An 18,740-nucleotide genomic window follows, 5' to 3' on the forward strand; every position below is an offset into this window, starting at 1 on the left:
TTTGTTAATATTTATGTGAGACGCTTCCTGTTTTTTTCTAAAGAAACATAATTTTTCTTTCATATCATAAGAACAGTAGAGGCTCTATTTCTGTGTCTTTTAGTCTTATATTTTTGTCTGAAGAGGTAAACATATTTGAAATGAAACATTTCTGTCGTTTCAGGTATGTGCTGTATCTAGTGCCACTTCTTTGCCAAATCGTAACAGGCATTTTTCTCAAAGTAACTGATTTTATCCATTCCCTACCCCCTTTAAGGACGTTGCCATATAGATTACCACAGGAACATGGCATGAAATGTTCCTCATTCCATTTAGGAGGTTCAGAGAGATGAAGGAATGTTCTTTGGGACTTAGCTGTGGTCTGTGTGGGCAGGTTTCTGGTCTTTCTGAGTTTATTTACCCACAAAGGGGCTGAGGAGAGCGATCCCACAGGGAGAGTATGTGGCTGGTTTTGTTGCATTCTCATTCAAACTTGCTTCTCAAAATTTCTAACCTAATATCTAATAGGATTTTGTTTTGTTTCTCTCTTCTTAAATACGGCGTCAAGATGCTAGTTGGAAAAATGAAAGAACAATGTGTATGGAATACGGTAGAACTATTTTTAGTAATATGTATGTAAATCTAAGAATACAGTAAAACATGATGAAATTTTCAGAAAATTGTGGGAAATTCCAGAAAATTTGTGCCATGAAAGAGCTTTTGCTTATGTCTCCATGGTGGCTCTGCACTGATGAATTATCTGTTGAGGTTTATAGGACTGTGTGCACACTTTCCTTCTTCATGGCACCTTGGGGTTAGCACAATAATGACCCCCCAAAGATGTCCACCTTCTAATCTCTGGAACCTGTGAATGCATTGGGTTGTATGGCAAGGAGGAATCCAGGTTGCAGATGGAATTATGGCTTCTAATCAAGATAGGGAAAATTTCCAAGGATCTGTATGGGCCTTATAAGTGGACCATAGAGACAAAAGAGGTTTTAGAGTGATGCAACATGGGAAAGACGTCAATAGTCTTTGCTGGTTTTGAAGATGGAGGGAGGACATCGCAAGTCAAGGAACGAGGGTACTTTCTAGAAGCTAGAGAAACAAGGACATGGATTCTACTAGAGACTCCAACAAGGAATGCAGCCCTGGAGTCACTTTGATTTTAACCCAGTGTTACTCATGGGAGTCTTCTGAGTTTTAGAACTGTAAAGTAATAAATTTATCTTATTTAAATAAATTGTTTGTGGTAATCTGTTGCAGAAACAATAGAAAACCAATACATACAATATGATGTTGAAATTCTCTATTTATATGTCTGTTCTCCCCTCTAGACAAATTTCTCAAGGGCAACAGTGTTCTAAAAAAAAAAAAAAAGTCTCGACACAGTTCCACATTTAAGAAACATAAAATTTCCTGTCAAACACTAGAGAGAACTAGTATTTACTGAGTGTGTATAAACCATCTGCCCAGCACTGCCTTAGTTACTGTGCTTTGCAGATTTTACTGACTCCCTAGGAAAGTTGTTCAGCCTTACTGAATCTTTATCTTCTCATCTGTAAAAGGAGTTTAAGGACTAGATCAAGGTTGGCAAACATTTCTGTAAGTCTGAATAGAAAATATTTTAGGTTTTGCTGGCTAAAATGTCTTTGTCTCAACTGCTTGGGTCTGTTGGCAGAATTTAAAAAAAAGAAAAACAGCCATAGATGATAAACAAATGAATGACTGTAGCTGTGTTTCAATAAAACTTTATTTACAAGACCAGAAAATGGGCTGGATTTGACCATTTGGCTATTGTTTGCTAACCAGTAGACTAGCGGACCCCCCTCCTTCCTTTCTAATCTGATGATTTTGTGAATTTATAAAGTTGTACCATTAGTGCCAGTTAAGCCATGAAAGTGCCAGCAGGACTTGGAGAGGTAACCTAAGTGATGTGATGGGTCTGTTTATAAGAAGCGGCATAATATTGCAGACTCAAGTGCCAGGAAGGGAACTGCCACCATGTCCTTGGCAAACAGACCTGGGACAAATGCTCTTAAGGATAAGACATAAGGAGATCCTTGAATGCCAAGGCTGAGCTCACTGAACTCAAAACTCAGAGAGCTGGAAGTACGGTTGGAGAAATGAAAGGGAGCGATACACGCATTGCCCTCTGGAACGATAGCCCTTCTGAGGCAGCTGGCCAGATGAAGTGGGAGGAGGGGATGAGTTTCTCACTCAGCTAAATTATGTCTTTGGGCAGCCAGACTGGGTCTGCTAAAATAACAAGGTGCCTGAACTTCTGCCCAGAACACGTCACCAAGCTTTGCATTTGGGACTGTCTTCCATCACATGGCTTCCTAATGTGAAGCAGTGAAGAAAGCAGAGTGAATAAAGTACAAGGAATGGGGTTTTTCTTGGAGTGCCTCCCTAGAGACAAAACTTGATTTTTTAAAGAGATTACTTTTTGAATTTTCCGTTCTCATTCAAAAATCGTAAGTTCCTGGAGGATAAGCATCCAGTCGACTTTGCAGGCCTTTTGTTTTGCCCCTCATATCGGACTTGCCCACCGTAGATGGGGGGGTGTGTGAGTTTACAGATCACAGTGGGCGAGGAGGAGCCCATCCAGAACCGAGCAGAGGGTGCTGGGATTTGGGGATGTTCTTGTGTGTCTGACTTCCTGGTTACGCTTCTTGTGATTGTTTTGACTTGGCCTTTCCACTGGGTTTTGAGGACAAAAGTGACCTCTTTGATTGATGTGTCACAATAGCTGTTTGTGCCTTAAAAATTGTTCAGGAACAGTTTGTCCATTAAAGAAAGAATGACCTAGTAATACTTCCAGACCCAAGGAAATGTCGGGTTAATCAGTCACAGAAGTGCTTGATGTGCCAAGATCGTGCCACCTCAGGGCTCCTTACATGGTTCCTTTCCAAGATTTCTAAACATTCTGGGGAGAGCACACTATTTGTTTATTTGACTGCTAGGACTTCATTTTGCTATTGTTTAGTTACTCATGCTCTTCTTCCTCCCTGCCTCTTTCCTCTCTCTCTCTCTTTGCCTTTACCCCAACTCTTTGGAACCCCTGCACGTGAGGAGCCGTATTAAGATTATAGCATCTTCTCAGTTAATAAATGTGTTTTTATTTGAGTCTCTAAAGGTGAAGAAAGGGTTTTATGGTCAAGGTGCATAGAGAATCACCTCAAAATAAAAGTAATTTGTCTTTGTCTAGGACATTATGATTTTTAAATTATTTTTAATTTTATCTCTCTGGTCTGTACAGCTCTGGGCAGTATAAAAGACACCTGCTATTATTCTCATCTGACAAAAAAAAATTGAGACTTGGAAGTTTCATGATTTGACCAAGTTCACACAGCAAGTGAATAGTTCAGGTGTGACTGTAAGTGATGTATTTTAATACCACAGTGCTGTTTCTTTTATATTTCTAAGGCAGCTAACCGAGTCACTGTTCAAGTCAAGAACATGTTCCATTTATAGAAAACATCCCCATGGGGATGTTCAGTTGAGTTTCTTTCTGTCTTTCAATCTCTCTCTGTCTCTCTCTCCCTCTCTCTCTTTCCCTTTCTCCCACTCTCTCTCTTTCTTACACCCCCCCTCAACATCACACCACACATGTATTTCGGGAATGATAGCCACTGACTTTTTCAGGTTCTTCCTTTAAAGAATAAAAGATATTATTTGGCTAGGATTCAGCTTGCACTTGTCAAGAATTCATGCCTATACCCACTTGGCAAATATTTCCTTAACTCTTTTCAATCTCAGCTGTGAGGCATGGAGAGTGATGCTATTGGGCTGGGGTGCCAACTCACACGTGATGGGGCCGCTCAGGGAGAACACAGTAAAGTTAGGTGAATGGCTCCTGGATGCTCAATCAGACACACTGTGGGCGTGCCCTAGAGGTGCTGAAGAGGGTGAGCGGTGGGAAGGTGCCTTTGTTAGGGGCAGCCAAGAAGGCTATGTGGGGTTGGCAGGTGACCAGGGCTTCAAGAATAACCTGGGCTCTGCTATGAAGGCATGTTAGAGAGGGAAGTCCTGATGGAGGCAAGGAATGAGCAAATTCTTGGAGTCAAGGAAGCAAGGAGAAGCTGTCAGGCAGAATACTGGGTATGTGGCATAGGAGCTTTGGCATTGTAAAGTACCAGATTTCCAGAGCTTCTGTGTGCAGCAGTAATCTCAAGGAATGCAGACTTACAGAGCCTTCTAGGAGAGCATAAAGTGAACCGAGCTTGTCAAGTTTCTCTCCATTTCCTCCCGGGGAGCCCATCCTCTTTTAGGATTCTGCCAGTCCAGGATGAGGTCCTGTCAAGTCCTGGGAAACCGGTAATTCTCTCAAACCATCATTCTCTAAGCCTCCAATGCAACTGCGTAGAATCAATTGACTCTACATGTGAGGGATTATGTCTAGGCTCTCTCCTGTTTCCATAGGCCCAGTGCTCTTTCCATCGCTCTGTTATGTCTGCTTTTGGGCCAGCACCACACTGTTGATGCTTTGTGGTGAGTTTTGAAATCAGAGAGGGCAAATCCTCTTTGTCCTTTTTTAAAATTGTTTTGGTTTTTAGGGGACCAATGGATGTTTTCAGTCTGGTGACGGTATCCTAGATTATTTGGAAAGAACTGAATAAGGAATAGTGGGAACCATCTAGGCTGTTTACTAAGCCTCCATAAGAGGTAACGTGGTGTTGATCATTTTGGCGGCAGGAGAGGTGGGGGACTCAAGTAAATGGACTTGAACAGTTTGGTATAATTCAATATAGCTTGCTATATGCAGTGAGGATGGTGGGACAAAAAATAGAGAACAGGGGCTCTCTCCCAACCTGTATGATCGGGAGAATCATATGATGTAATGAAGTAAACAGAAAAGTAGAGGACCCAGGGAAGGTGAACGGGTCCATGAATTAGGGTATCTGCTTTCAGTTTGAGCCCTGCACTTGAGATTCCGGTGGAGGTCAGAGATGCAGACATGGGCTAAGTGGGTGCCATGTTTATTCTGGGTCCTCTGTTGCTTATAACCGGTATATTCATTTAGAATTGCTTTTTCAATGTAATGCATTTATGGTTACCATGGTGGCAAGAGCCAAACAGAAGGAAGTGGTCGGGGACAGCGGCAAAGATGGAGATGTGGTTAAAGGTAATTTGTGAAGCTTCTGTGCCTTGCTTTAGTGAAGAACAAACAGAATGCTAGATGCTGTTGACATGTGTTTTATTTTGAAGTGACTGTTACTACTCGGGTCTGAAATCCTTAGCCTTGATCTCTTGGAGCCTAATGTTCCTGTTCTCCAGCTGAGAGAGTAATTCACCATCTTGTGTTGTAAACACTCACTCATTTTAACTGATTACACCTCCAATGATTCTCAAATCACTAAAATTACTAATTGCTATTCCTTACACATCAAAGAGTGAATCCTGAATAATTAACCCCAAATAAAATTAGATGAATTGGCCCTTTTAATTAGAGTCCCTGCTGTTGTTTGTTCTGAGCTTCCTTTTCTTACTGTTAAGAGACTTTTAGAATGATTAAAACTGTTTAAGTCTTAAACAGCCAGTGACCTTTTAATACAATATAAATCCGTGAAAGCAATATTTCAGTTAGCAGATGGTGAAGTAAATTTTTAGAGCAAGTACCTGTCAGCTCTAGTACTCCTTTGGAAAAAAAAAAAAAATCATGCCGAAAAACAACCACCTTGAAATGAAATGAGTGTCTCTATTTGATTATTTTTAAAGCATTTATGCATTTGCTAAGCCTCAGTCTAGATGAAATGGCAGGGTTGAAGGAGAGTGAGTAATGGTTGGCATCATTTTATATAAATAGTAACAAGAATTTCTCTGTGAGAAGAATTTGAAGTCGTTTGTGCAGAAAAGATGAAGACTGGAGAAACCATAGAAAGCCCCTGGCCATGGAGCCATTTTCATTGTCAGGAGTCTCCTGAAGCAGGGGAATGGGTCCCATGGTGGAGACAAGGAAGCTTTATGGGATTTCACTGCTGCTGATCTAACATCTAACATGCTGAGCTAACATTATTGGTCTGCCCAGGTTGCAGTCAGCCTGGATTTAGTTGAAGATATTTTATATGTTCCTGATCTATCTGTTCCAGGTCTCCTAAACAGCAAGGGCCCCTTCTCTTCACCGTAGTCTTCTGAAGCTGTAGGGGCAGAACAAGTTTCCTTCTTATTCCCAACAGATTTCAGAGTCTCACACTAAATCTGTCATGTACTATGGGATATGTGTCCTTAGCTGGAAGTTAGGAGATTTGGAGTCATGGTGGATTTTTTGGTATGGTTCTATACCACTTGTCCGTTTCCCTTCACTACACGGGTCCAGAATTCCTCCATCTATAAGATAAAGTTACAGGACTAGGAAAGTTACTTTTTCTTTTTCACCTAAAAATTTAAAAATAAATTTCGAACTTTCATTCTAAAATAATTTCAGACTGTACCCAAACCCTGGAAAATAGCGTGAAGAGTTTTTTGCTTTGTCTTTCCAGTTTCCCTAATTGTTGACATCTTACACAATCACAGTACAGGTACCCAAATCAGGTAATGAATACACTGACACAAGGCTACTAACTAATATGTAAACTTTATTCAGATTTCTTTACTGTCCTACTAATCCCCTTTTCCTGGTCTAGGATCCTATCCAGAGTCACAAGCTACATTTGGTTGTTTTGTCTCCTTAGTCTTCTTTAACTTAGGCCAGTTCCTCAGTTGGTTTTTCATGGAGTTCAATGACTGCTGAACAGGGCTACACATCAGCTTCAGTCAGGGAGCTTACCAGGATGCTTGTATGTCAATCCTAACCCCAGGGATGCTGATTGAAGAATTCTAGAGTAAGGCCTGGCTGCATGTAGTGGAAAAGGAAGTGCCCCGTGAGATTTGGATGTACACCCTCAGTTAAAAGTCAGATTTGTTCCAACACCTCAAGAACTGACCTTTTGAGATTTTGTCCATGTGACATCTCTCTTTCATCTTCCTTCATGTCCCTGTTCCTCCTCCATTCCCATTTCTCGTTTATGGGAAGAATTCTGACTCTTCAAAATTCCTGGAGGATTTTTCAAGAAGTTTCTAGATACTTGGTGGGGTATAGATACTGTTAAGACCTATCTACAGATCTCTTATTGTGGAAGAAAGGTCAAGAACGATACATATGATGTCGCATGTCTGGAGGCTGGGACACCCCCGTAATCAGGCGATGACTTAGGAATGTGGACTCATTGCCTGTATCTTGAGGACATGCTCTGAGTAAGGGAATGTGTAGAAACACCACCGCTACCAACAACAGCAAAACTCAGTGGCTATTTTAAGACTGATATCATTAGCTGTCCAATAGTTAGCACCTTGCGGGACCTGTGACCCACCAGTACTGTACTGTATTAACCTTATGTCAATAACTGGAAAGGGACAAAGTTGTCCAGGGTAAAAACACATGTAGTCTAGTAGGATAAACCAGTAGATACGTAATTAAACTTACGAAGAGCAGAATGCTTTGCTCTAATAGAGCTAAATCAGGACAGAGAGGTATGTTGTCTTCAAAGTGGGGATGGTTTACTTTATCCAAATACAGCAGTGGTTGAATAAGTTAACTGAGATAGTTCAAGTGTTTTTATTGTGAAAACTTACCCCCTTAAGCTTCCCACCATCTTTGGGGGGAAGGGAGGCTTCTGCCCTCAATGACTGCCATGGGGCGATGTCCTATCTCCAGAGGACGGGGGTATTTTTTGGAATTGTCTTTCAGCACACTATTTGTTTTCCACCTTCCTTTTTCAGTGGTAAATGAAGATTTGTTGTTGTTTCCCTGGACTGTTGCCTCATTCTCTGTCCACAACATGAATTTTTAATTTTCATTTCAGTTTGGAACAGAGAGAATTTCACTTTTTGATGTTGGGACCGAAGATATCTCAGTAGCTGGTAGAAGATTGATGCTTAGGCTTACTTAGGTCATTGCTCTATTCATTTTGAGTGCCCATCTTTGGAAGCCGAAATATATGGGTTGGTTTGTTGTTTGGGTAGCAATTAGCACGTTTTGTAAGACAGATGACAATTGGTGGATTAAAAATGTTAGTTCTGGTTCTAGTCCATTTGCAGAACCAGACCGTCCTCCTAATTTCATATTACTTAAAAATCATTCAGTGCTTTTGACTAAGAAATTGAATTTATTTTCAACAAATGGAAACTGCAGTAAAATAGAGGAGTGCAGTATGCTTAGATGTATTCCAACTTCACACAAATAATTTATTTGTGGGGAAGCATGGGGAATGTTGGATTTAGTGAAGACCCAGGGATTCTGTATTAGTGAATTGTAGAGTGAAACTGTCCATTTGAAAATCAGGGAGACTTCATCCGCTTTAGGATAAATAATTCTTCTTGCTTTTAATTTGAGAATCACAATGAACATTTCAAGCTAAAGTTATTTAGAAAGATGACGGAGACATTACATTTGGGCTTGGGTAAATATAGTGGCACATTAAAATTAAACACTGGGTTTGAGTCGATTCTGCGATTCATTTCACAGTGTCTTCCTTTGATTTTTAAAAAATGCATGTCTGTGATTCACATTTATTGTATAACAGTTGAACCAAAAGGAGAAGGATTAAAAAGGAAGGGAAAAAAAAAAACCCCACAACTCTTCCCATAAGCTCTAGACAACCATTGTTAACATACAGGTTTCTACAAAAATAGGACCATGTGATGAGCACTATTCAGTAGCCCACTATTTTCCTCATATGATATGTCAGAAAGTTCTTCAGGTTCTTCTTCCAGATACTCCGTGACTCACTCCCTCACTAGATTTAAGTCTTTGTTCAAATACCACATTGGTGAGGCATTTCCCAACCGTTCTCTTAAAAATTTGGTTTTCCATCCCCACCCTTGCACTCCCGTGATTTCTTTTTTTTTTTTTTAAGATTTTATTTATTTATTTGACAGAGAGAAATCACAAGTAGGCAGAGAGGCAGGCAGAGAGAGAGGAGGAAGCAGGCTCCCCGCTGAGCAGAAAGCCCGATGTGGGGCTCGAACCCAGGACCTGGGATCATGACCTGAGCGGAAGGCAGCGGCTTAACCCACTGAGCCACCCAGGCGCCCCAACACTCCCGTGATTTCTTTGCTCTCTGTTTCCTAGTGCTAATCACCATTTGTGACTATGTTTTTTTTTTTTTTTAAGATTTTTTTATTTATTCATTTGACAGATAGAGATCACAAGTAGGCAGAGAGACAGGCAGAGAGAGAGGAGGAAGCAGGCTCCCCGCTGAGCAGAGAGCCTGACGCGGGGCTCAATCCCAGGACCCTGGGATCATGACCTGAGCCGAAGGCAGAGGCTTTAACCCACTGAGCCACCCAGGCGCTCCTGTTGAATTTATTTTTAAGGATTCCTCTCCTTCTGATAGACTATAAGTTCCATGAGTACATCACTTTTTTATTTTATTTTTTGTTCTTAATGTTTGATTTCCCCTCTTATGTCTAGAATAATGCCTGACACATAAAAGGCACTCAGTCCATGAGTAAACAGATATCAGATCTGGATGAAAATCATTATTTTGATGGCTACACAGTTTCCCAGTGTGTGATTGACTGCAGTTGATTTTTTTTACCAATACTTTACTGATGAACGTTCTGATTAATTCCATTATATTTCATTGTGATGAACATTCTTTACTGTGCTTCTCTATGTACTCTTCAGTTACTTCTTTTGTAGGACAATTTATTAAAAGTGGTGTTGCTGCATTAAAGTGTGTAAATATTTTATGGCTCTTGATACCTGTTGTCAGATTTTGTTGAGAAAAGTCTTATCTTAACCCTCCTCTATTTATATATGACTAGCATAGAAAAATGCAGATTTTTTTTTTGGTCATCAATATTATGTTTCATCATTATATTTTTAAAAATTTTACTTATTTATTTGACACAGAGAGAGAGAGAGATAACAAATAGGCAGAGAGAAAGGCAGAGAGAGAGGGAGGGAACCAGGTTCCCTGCTAAGCAGGGAGCCCAATGTGGGGCTCGATCCCAGGACCCTGAGATCATGACCTGAGCCGAAGGCAGAGGCTTAACCCGCTGAGTCACCCAGGTGCCCCTTCATTATTATTTTTAATCTTAGTCCTACCATGTAAATGACATTGATTAGAAAATTAAGTACTATTACAATCAACAATCTGTTTTTTAGTTAAGCAGCAGAAAATAAAAATGGAAGGAAAATAGAAAGGTTAATTTTCTAATGTATAATTATGTATAATAAAAGCCTGAACTCCAACAAAAGTGTTTAGTGTCACAGCTGAGGAATTAGAATCGCTTGCTTAAGGTCACATATCTCCTCACTTACAGATGAAGATGCATTTTTTAAGGGGGCTGGTGGTGGTGTTATTTGGATGACGAGGACAGGGAACTGGGAATGCCCAGCGTTGGCCTGATAATTATCACTTCTCCCAGAGAGTTTTCAAAGGGGCTGTCTACTCAAAGAACGGGAGCAAAATGGGAATATAGGAGCTGCTTTATTAATAGCTCCATGAGGACTTAATCTCTCTCTAGGACAGAGGTCTGAGGTCACACTGAGATGGTGCATAGGCTTTGGCTCTAGGAATAAGCAGGCTTTTTATTCTCTATACTATAGATAACTGGTTGACAAAGTCAGGGTATTTCCTTTCATATTTTTAGTTACTACCAGTGGGTAGTAAATCCTTTGAGAAGCCTGAGAGGTGATGCATTCAATGGGACTTAGCCTCAATGGTTTCTTGATCTCTGCCATATCCCAGTGTTTCCTGGTAGTATTTAAAACCTTGGTCAGCTCAATATTTGCAGATGACACATTTCTAGGTACTGAGAATTTCTCTTTGGTTTTGTGTATACATGTTATTTTAAAAATAGTATATAGTTTTCCTTCCCTTCCCCTATGTTCATCTGTTTTGTTTCTTAAATTCCTCATATGATAAAATAAGATGAAATCAGAGAGGGAGACAAACCATAAGAGACTCTTAACTATGGGAAAGGAACTGAGGGCTGCTGGAGGGGAGGTGGGTGGGGGGATGGGGTGGCTGGGTCTTGGACATTCAGGAGGCCACTTGATGTAATGAGCCCTGGGTGTTCTGTGCAACTGATGAATCTCTAAATTCTGTCTATGAAAATAATAATGCACTGTATGTTAATTAAATTGAGTTTAAATAAAAATTTTTTTAAAAATACCATGTAATTTTATTCACATGAGGACTTGAAGGAATAAAATAAATGCACAAAGGTAAAAAAAGAGATAGACCAAGAAGCAGACTCTTAAATGTAGAGAACAAACTGATGGTTACCAGAAGGGAGGTGGTGGTGGGGAGTGGGTGAAACAGGTGATGGGGATTAAGAGTACTGATTAATGTGTGAATTGCCGGATCACTGTAATGCACACCTGAAGCTAATATAATATTGTCCGTTAACTGTACTGGAATTCAAAAACAAAAGTAAATGGGTAAAATAATGGCAGTTGAAAATTTTGTATCACGAAGAGTAAGTTTCTTTTCTACTCTTGTTCCTAGTGATAAAATTCAACTTCTTCATAGAGGCAACTTGCTGTTAACAATTTCTTAGAAATCCATTTACAAGATAATCCATGACAACACAGGCATATATATTTTCATGCAAATGATACCATTATACATGCTGTCCTAAACCATGAACGCCTCATTGTTTTAAGCAAACTCTACACCCAATGTGGAGCTCAAACTTGCGACCCTGAGATCCAGAGTCGCTGCTCTACAGACCGAGCCAGCCAGATGCCTGCGAATGTGTCATTTTAAAAAATATTTCACTTGGTGTGTTTTCTGGTGTAATTTCCTGGGTGGCAAGTGTGTTTCATATAAAGTGAAGATGGCGTTGAGGGTGGAATTGTAATGGGTCTTTAGTTGCTTTGTTCTGTAATAAATTGCCTCTCATCTCTAAGGAGGACTCTACAAGGGTGATGCTGCTCTGTCACCTATGGAGACGGCCACTCCTGTCGCTTTTGCTTTGTCTTCCTCTCAATCTCTTCAACCTTTTCAGAGAGCTTTGCCTTCTCCGACTTGGTCTCTTGAGGTGGCAGCTTTAGACTCAGTTGTCCCCTCGTGCCTGTGTGGAAAGCAGCAAGAATGGCCTCCAGGTATGTAGACGTGTTACAAGTCACATTCAGATTCGCTTCCTGATGTTTTGGTTGGGAGTTGAGGTCGTTTTCTGAGTTCTGGGTCACAGTCACTGTAGTGGTGGTTACTCCATGAATAACCAGCGGTTTGTAAATAAATACATCTAATAGAAATTTCAGTGTGTGTAACGTGTGGGAAGTATGGCTTCGTGAAATCCTCGTTTCAGATATACGTGTACTTAGATAGGGCCGAGTGGTCGTATTGCATCATGATATAAAAGGGTATTTCTTTACTCCTGGTGGTGGTCAGAAAGGTTCAGAGTCTCTGTTTAAACTGCTTTGATCTGGAGGGTGACACGGAAGTGGATATGGTCACCCTCATTTCATAGGTGAGGGAGGCCGAGCCTGAGATGGTAGTATGGCCTCTTCTGGAGTAAAGGGTAGAGCTGGGGTTTGCATTTCAAGTTCTAGGCTTGGGATCTTGTATGATTTTCTTCTGAACATATTTCTGTCCTCTATTAGTGACTATAAACAGAAATGGATAACTTTTTACTGGAAGCTTATGATTTGGTCACTGTAATTGCTTATGATTTGGTCACTGTAATGACATTGTGCGTGTGTGTGTGTGTGTGTGTGTGTGTGTGTACATGTATGTGTGTTCCAACCCAATTTGTTATATACTCATAATTTAAATACTTAACTTGAGAAGCCTATAAGTGATTTTCTTCATATGTATACCTTAATGTTTATTTCCTTAAACAACCAGAAAGTAGCCACATAAGAAAGTCGGAGAACCAACAGCAGCCAACTGGAAGGGCCCTAAAGAAAGCCATGCTCCTCCCTGTGGCACACATGGGCCTACAGCCTCAGTCCCCAGCGAGGATGTTAGACATGCAGAGTCTCAGGCCTTATCCCATACCTGCTGAGTCTGAGTCTGTGTTTTATCTAGATATCCTTGGCCATTTGTACATTGACATTTGACATTTGAACACTATGTAAGGCATCAGGCCATTTTTTAAAAACATCAATTGAACAATGAAGTAGCTTTCTATGTATGTCAGTAACTCAGCTAATCTATTTACTGAGAGAGTACTGTGGCCCAAATCTTATCCTAGGATGTGGAGCTAGAAAGAAACTGTAAGAGGGCTCTCCTTGCTGGGAGCTTCAGTTCAAAGTGGGAGAGAATGACCACAAACACCTAAGTATTAGAGGTGCTGTGATAGACCCCTATGTGAGGCACACAGGGGGCTGCTGTGTGAATCCCCATGTATGCGTGCAGGTGTACACGGATGCTGGAAGAAGAGAACGATGCTTTTTCTGTTGTTGTTTTTTAACTATAGTCAATTAATTCAAACGTCACTGATGATCTGAGTTTAATTATTTCCCTGAAGTTTTTCACTACCATCACCTATAACTAGTAATTTATCACCTTCTTTGCTAGTAAATTCTTGCTCTTTTTTCCCCTCTGATGTTGGCCTTGATTTGATGAAGCGAGAAGTGAGCTCTGCATTCAGGGTGATAGATGACTTTCGTAGGTGCCCGAGCCATGTCACTATGGCACCTGCTGTGGCGGATAACTCAGTTCCTAGAGGGTAGCTGTATAAGCTTCTTCGTGCTCCTGCCTTCTAACCCCTAGACTAGAAAGGGTGGCCGGAGAAAGGATGCATACCTGGGGTTTTGGCAGATTCACCTTGCTTGCTTCTCAGGTTAATGCTAGGGCTCTTTTGTGGCAGCGAGTTGGCATAAAGTGGTCTTTGAGAGTCAGAGACACACACTGTTGTACTTTAGCTGCCTCATGGTGCTACCTCTGGCACAAAGTAAAAATCTGTCGAATATTAGCTGAATTCTTTGGGATGATACAGAGCAGATTAAGTGAGATACCTCCTAGCTTTTCTGCCATGCAGAGTGACGATCCATTTCCAGCTCCGTATTTCACTAGCTGTGTAGCTTGAGTTAACTCTTTGCCTGGCAAGTGAGGGATACATGTATTTTGTATGTGGGTAGGCTTTGGATGGCTAGGAAAAGGGTAAGGAGGACACCAGTCTATAGGCATGTGGTTGGGACTACCCTCTTTCTTTTGTGGGTTTTTTTTTTTTTTTTTTAAGATTTTATTTATCCATTTGACAGAGGGAAAGCACAAACAGGGATAACAACAAACAGAGGGAACAGTAGGCTCCCCATTGAGCAGGGAGCCCAATGTGGGGCTCGATCTCAGGAGCCTGGGATCACAACCTGAGCCAAAGGCACCCGCTTAACTGACTGAGCTACCCTGGCGCCCTACCCTTCTTCTTCTGAAACTAAATATTTTCATCTTAGATTTTAGGTATCCCTGCATTGTTCAGTAGCCTGATGGTGTGTTCTGTTTTGGCTTGCTTGCTTGATTTATTCCATGCCCCTGTAATTCATAGGGTCTGAAAATTCCATTTGGATTTCCCCTTGCAAGCAGAGAGGAGGACAGGCCATGCACTAATGTGAAGGTCTATAGCTTAGCATTGCTAGTCGCAAGGTCCTGCAGCTGATTCCTTGTGGATGTGTTTCTGGAGGGTCACTACCTGAGCTTCTAAGATGCTCCCTCATTGTTGGAAAAAATCTGCAGAAATGGAAAGGATCCCTCCCCCACCAACACAGACACAGAGACACAAAGACACACAAAGATACACACAGACACACACACACACTTTGTTGTTTTGTTCTTTCCATTTTACCATCTTCTTTAACAGAGACACAAAGACACACAAAGATACACACAAACACACACACTTTGTTGTTTTGTTCTTTCCATTTTACCATCTTCTTTAAACATGTAAATTTGCTTTCTCTCTTATGCAGTCTTATTTTTCCTGCAACTTAGAAGCATTTTCCTTTGCTTAATTGCCTGTTAAAATGGTGAACCATAAATCAGAGTTCTTGAAATAGTTCTTAGTCTGATTTAAGATAATTATTAAGAGCTTTTCATTCCAACTATCTCAGCTGGTTGTTTCCCTCCAAAGAACCCATTTTCTATCCTTTATCATGTGTGTATCTGTTTCTTAGGCATTTGCCTGCTCCTCCACACCGTTTTAAAATGTGAGCTCCACTCCAAATAATGAAGGAAGAGGCCTATGATGGTCGAGCTTGAAAAACTGAAAATTATCTGATAATTATTATGAACGTATCACTATTTTAAAAATCTTAATCTAATCTTCACCTAGAATAAGCAGTCTAGATTTTTGTTGTTTTCAAGTTATTTCTTTTAAGAATACATTCCGTCTTCCTTTTCTGTTCCTTTTCACCTTCCCAGGATTGTCGACAACCTATCCCTCACTATATATTCAATTTTTGAGGTAGAAATAGAGTCAGGAAGGATATGCAGTTCACCCTTGACTGACACAGGAATGAAGGGCTCTGACCCCATGCGGTTGACAATCCACGTCTTCCAACTCTCCATAAACACTGACTGCTAATAGCTACTGTTGATCCTTTGGATTCTTGGCCAATAAACGAACACTTGGTTGTATGTATTTTGTATGTTATATATATCATATACTGTACTCTTATGATGAAGTAAGCTAGGGAAGAGAAAATGTTAAGGAAAACATAAGGAAGAGAAAATACATTTACAGGACTATGCTATACAAAATCTGTATATCCGTCGACCTGTGGAATGCCAACCTATTTTTTCCAAGGATTGACTGTAAGTGGAAGGGGCTGCAGACACAAGCAGTTGTAGTTTTTATTCTAAGACTAATTTGCTGAGAACTTGGACTGTTCATGTGGCTTTCATGGGCCTCTATATCTACCTTTATGATATGATCTCCAAGATTCCATTCCGTTCTGATCCGGATTAATGTTCCAACAGTTCTCTGTGACATAATAAATGGTGCTAAAGTATAAGAAGGCGCTCAGAAGTTTAAATTAGTTATGAAGAAGGCATAGGTCCGGATAGAACATTTGAACCAGAAAAGTAGGCCGTACACTAGAATTTGGTAGCGTCAGTCTCTATCAGCACAGACCTTTGCTGATCACTTAAGATTTCATCGTGAGCATTCTTCTCCTAGGTTCTGACTTTTCAATTAGCAATAATCGTGCTCGGATAAACCCCATTGGCTATGATACTGCCACTGCGCAAAGCTGGTTCTGACTTTTCAAGGCAGAAAAGAACTTGGTGACAATTCTTGTTATTTAACAGGTGTTAAATCTATCTATCTATCTATCTATCTATAATTACTATATATGTATATATATACATATATATATACTTATTATTACTTTTTAGTGCAGTGTTTGGCCAAAGGAAGGCCAAGTTAGTTTCTCAATTCAGACTGCACATTAGTCTCATTTGGGTTTTAAGGGAGGAGTGGCACCTGACATCTCCTCTCTACCCTCTTTCCCTCATCCCCAAGATATTGATTGGATTGATGTGAGCTGGTATTTGGGCAAGGGCATTTTTAGATAAGCTTTCTTGGTGATTCTAGTAAGTAGCCAGTGTTCAGAACTACTGGGTAGAGTTACTGAAGGTTTATGAGACTTATAACCCCAATAGGCACATGGACAAAGCATGTCTCCAGATGTGCACATCTAGAAAGTTAAGAGAAACAGAAATGTTTCTATATGACATAAGTCTTTTAACCTTTCTAATCCTATGGAGTCTAAAATAGGAATAATGTAATAATTGGCTTAAATGCAGTGGTTCTCAAAGTGTGGTCTCAGGACCAGTACCATCAGGATCCCCTGGGCATTTATTAGAAATGCACACTCTCAGATGCCACTCTAGACCTACAGAATCAGGAGCTCGGTTGGGGGGACATAACCATCTGTGTTTAACCAGACCTTTCTGAGGTACTGACGACCTCCAAAATTTGAGAACCATCAGCACGGAGGGATGGAGAACTAAGAGGTAGCCTTTGAAAATCTTAGAAGTGACTGGTGCATAGTGAGAGTCCAAAAAGCACAGTATTCTAAACATAGTGTGTTTGATTGCTTGGGAGTCTGAATATAATGGGGAGCTAGATTGGACAGCTACTCTTCCAACGCTAAGACTGTTATTTGTAGGGCAAATAGAGCCCAAGTGAACCATCCCCAAGGTGTATCAGAATATTGAATCCACTCTCCTTCCAGTGCCATTTAGTCTTTTTTTATTAAGGCTTAAATTGTGATATTTTGGTACTGTCCAGAAGCAACTCACTGGGTGATGGAACTTGCAGCCTTACCAGTAAGTGTTGAGCATCTGAAATGCAAAGAAAGGCGACTCATATATGAATATTATCTATTATTATTATTATTATTATTAAATATTATTTTTTGAAGGAAAGGCAAATCAAGAATTTTTTTTAAATGGACATTTCCTTTTCCTAATAGGATTTCTTGCAAAGTATTTTTTTTAACTATTAATACATGTAATTTCTTGCAAAGTATTTTTTAAAAATTCCATGTCATGAAGCCACAGAGCTCTTGGGTATATATATATATATATATATACCTCAGATCTTAGAGGTTAGGCGTTCTCTTACAACAACATAACATCGGTATGCTGTTCTGGTTGGCCAGTGGTTTTGAGGTTTCTTGATATGCTGACCCCTCATAACATCCTGCCTGGATTGTCTGTAGATTTCAGTGATATTACTTATTTTAGTTTCTCCTGATCGGCCCTACATGGACTTTTAGATTAGTCTTTAGTAAATCGTATTGGGAGCAGGTTTTTTTCTTCTCAGAAGTCCTTGTTGGATCCCTACCACATGCATGATAAAATTCAAACTACTTACTAGACATGCAACACACTTGAAAGTTGGGTTTTTTGGTTTTTTTTTTTTTTTGGGGGGTCACCACACTTATTTTTATTACCTACTAGTTTTATTTTACATTCCCATATTTATGCTATCTTAATAACTTGCTCCTTATTCTTAGGCCCTGGATGTTTTAATCTATGCCTTTGTTCCTCTGTCTTTCTGCCAGCAGACTTGTCCATATCATAATGTTCAGGGGCCATTGTAATGCTCTAGTATAAGCCTTTTTCGGTCCCTCCACCTGGACATAAACTTTCCTTTATCTTAGCTTCCAGAAGAATTTGGTTTTCCATCTCAATATATTTTATCTTGTATCATCTTCATTTGTGTACACATTTTTTCCTCCTCTACTTGACTGTGAAAGTCTTACACACCTCAGCCACTGCCCCCACAACCCCAAGCACCTTCTCTGTTCTGGCTAAACAGTCCTGCCCCCTCTCGACTAGCTTTATGTCCCTTCTAAGTATCAGATCTGGTCCTCGTTCTTCTCAAAAGTAAGGCTACTGATGAAATTGCAAAGAGCTATCATGGGGGATAACTGCTCGAAGAGACAAAAAGGTCTATGTCCGTGCGGTAAACTTGAACAAATGTGTGATTTTCAAGAGTCCTGTGCGATTGCCTGTATATTCACTTCCTGTGTGCATGTCCTTTCTGTAGGTGACTTTCTTCCACCCCCGCCTCCACCTCTAGATGATCCTGGTGCTCTTCCATCCAGCCCCGGAAACTTCCCTCCTCCACCACCCCTTGACGAAGGTGCTTTCAGGGCACAGGTAAGATGTGTGGTTGAAGTCATATCAATGAGCCGTGCTTGGAAGTTGGTGAATTCAGTGATTGTTTCCGTGGTGGATGAACATTTATTCAGAGCCTGAAGAGAGCTTTACAACTCACGAAAGCTCAGGTCCTTTAATGCCACCTCCCCA

At 40.5% G+C, this 18,740-nt stretch overlaps 1 protein-coding gene across 10 annotated transcripts in view; it reads left to right on the forward strand.

Annotated features, from left to right (window-relative positions):
• LPP (LIM domain containing preferred translocation partner in lipoma) overlaps positions 1 to 18,740 on the forward strand; it is a 665,377-nt gene that overhangs the window by 273,738 nt on the left and 372,899 nt on the right. For all 10 annotated transcript variants that reach the window (XM_047732722.1, XM_047732758.1, XM_047732767.1 and 7 more), the window contains one exon: positions 18,478 to 18,590. In XM_047732722.1, the coding sequence (XP_047588678.1) occupies positions 18,478 to 18,590 (113 nt within the window). The remainder of the gene's footprint in view (positions 1 to 18,477; positions 18,591 to 18,740) is intronic.

The sequence above is a fragment of the Lutra lutra genome, chromosome 1 (assembly GCF_902655055.1).
Source record: "Lutra lutra chromosome 1, mLutLut1.2, whole genome shotgun sequence".
Classification (NCBI taxonomy): domain Eukaryota; kingdom Metazoa; phylum Chordata; class Mammalia; order Carnivora; family Mustelidae; genus Lutra; species Lutra lutra.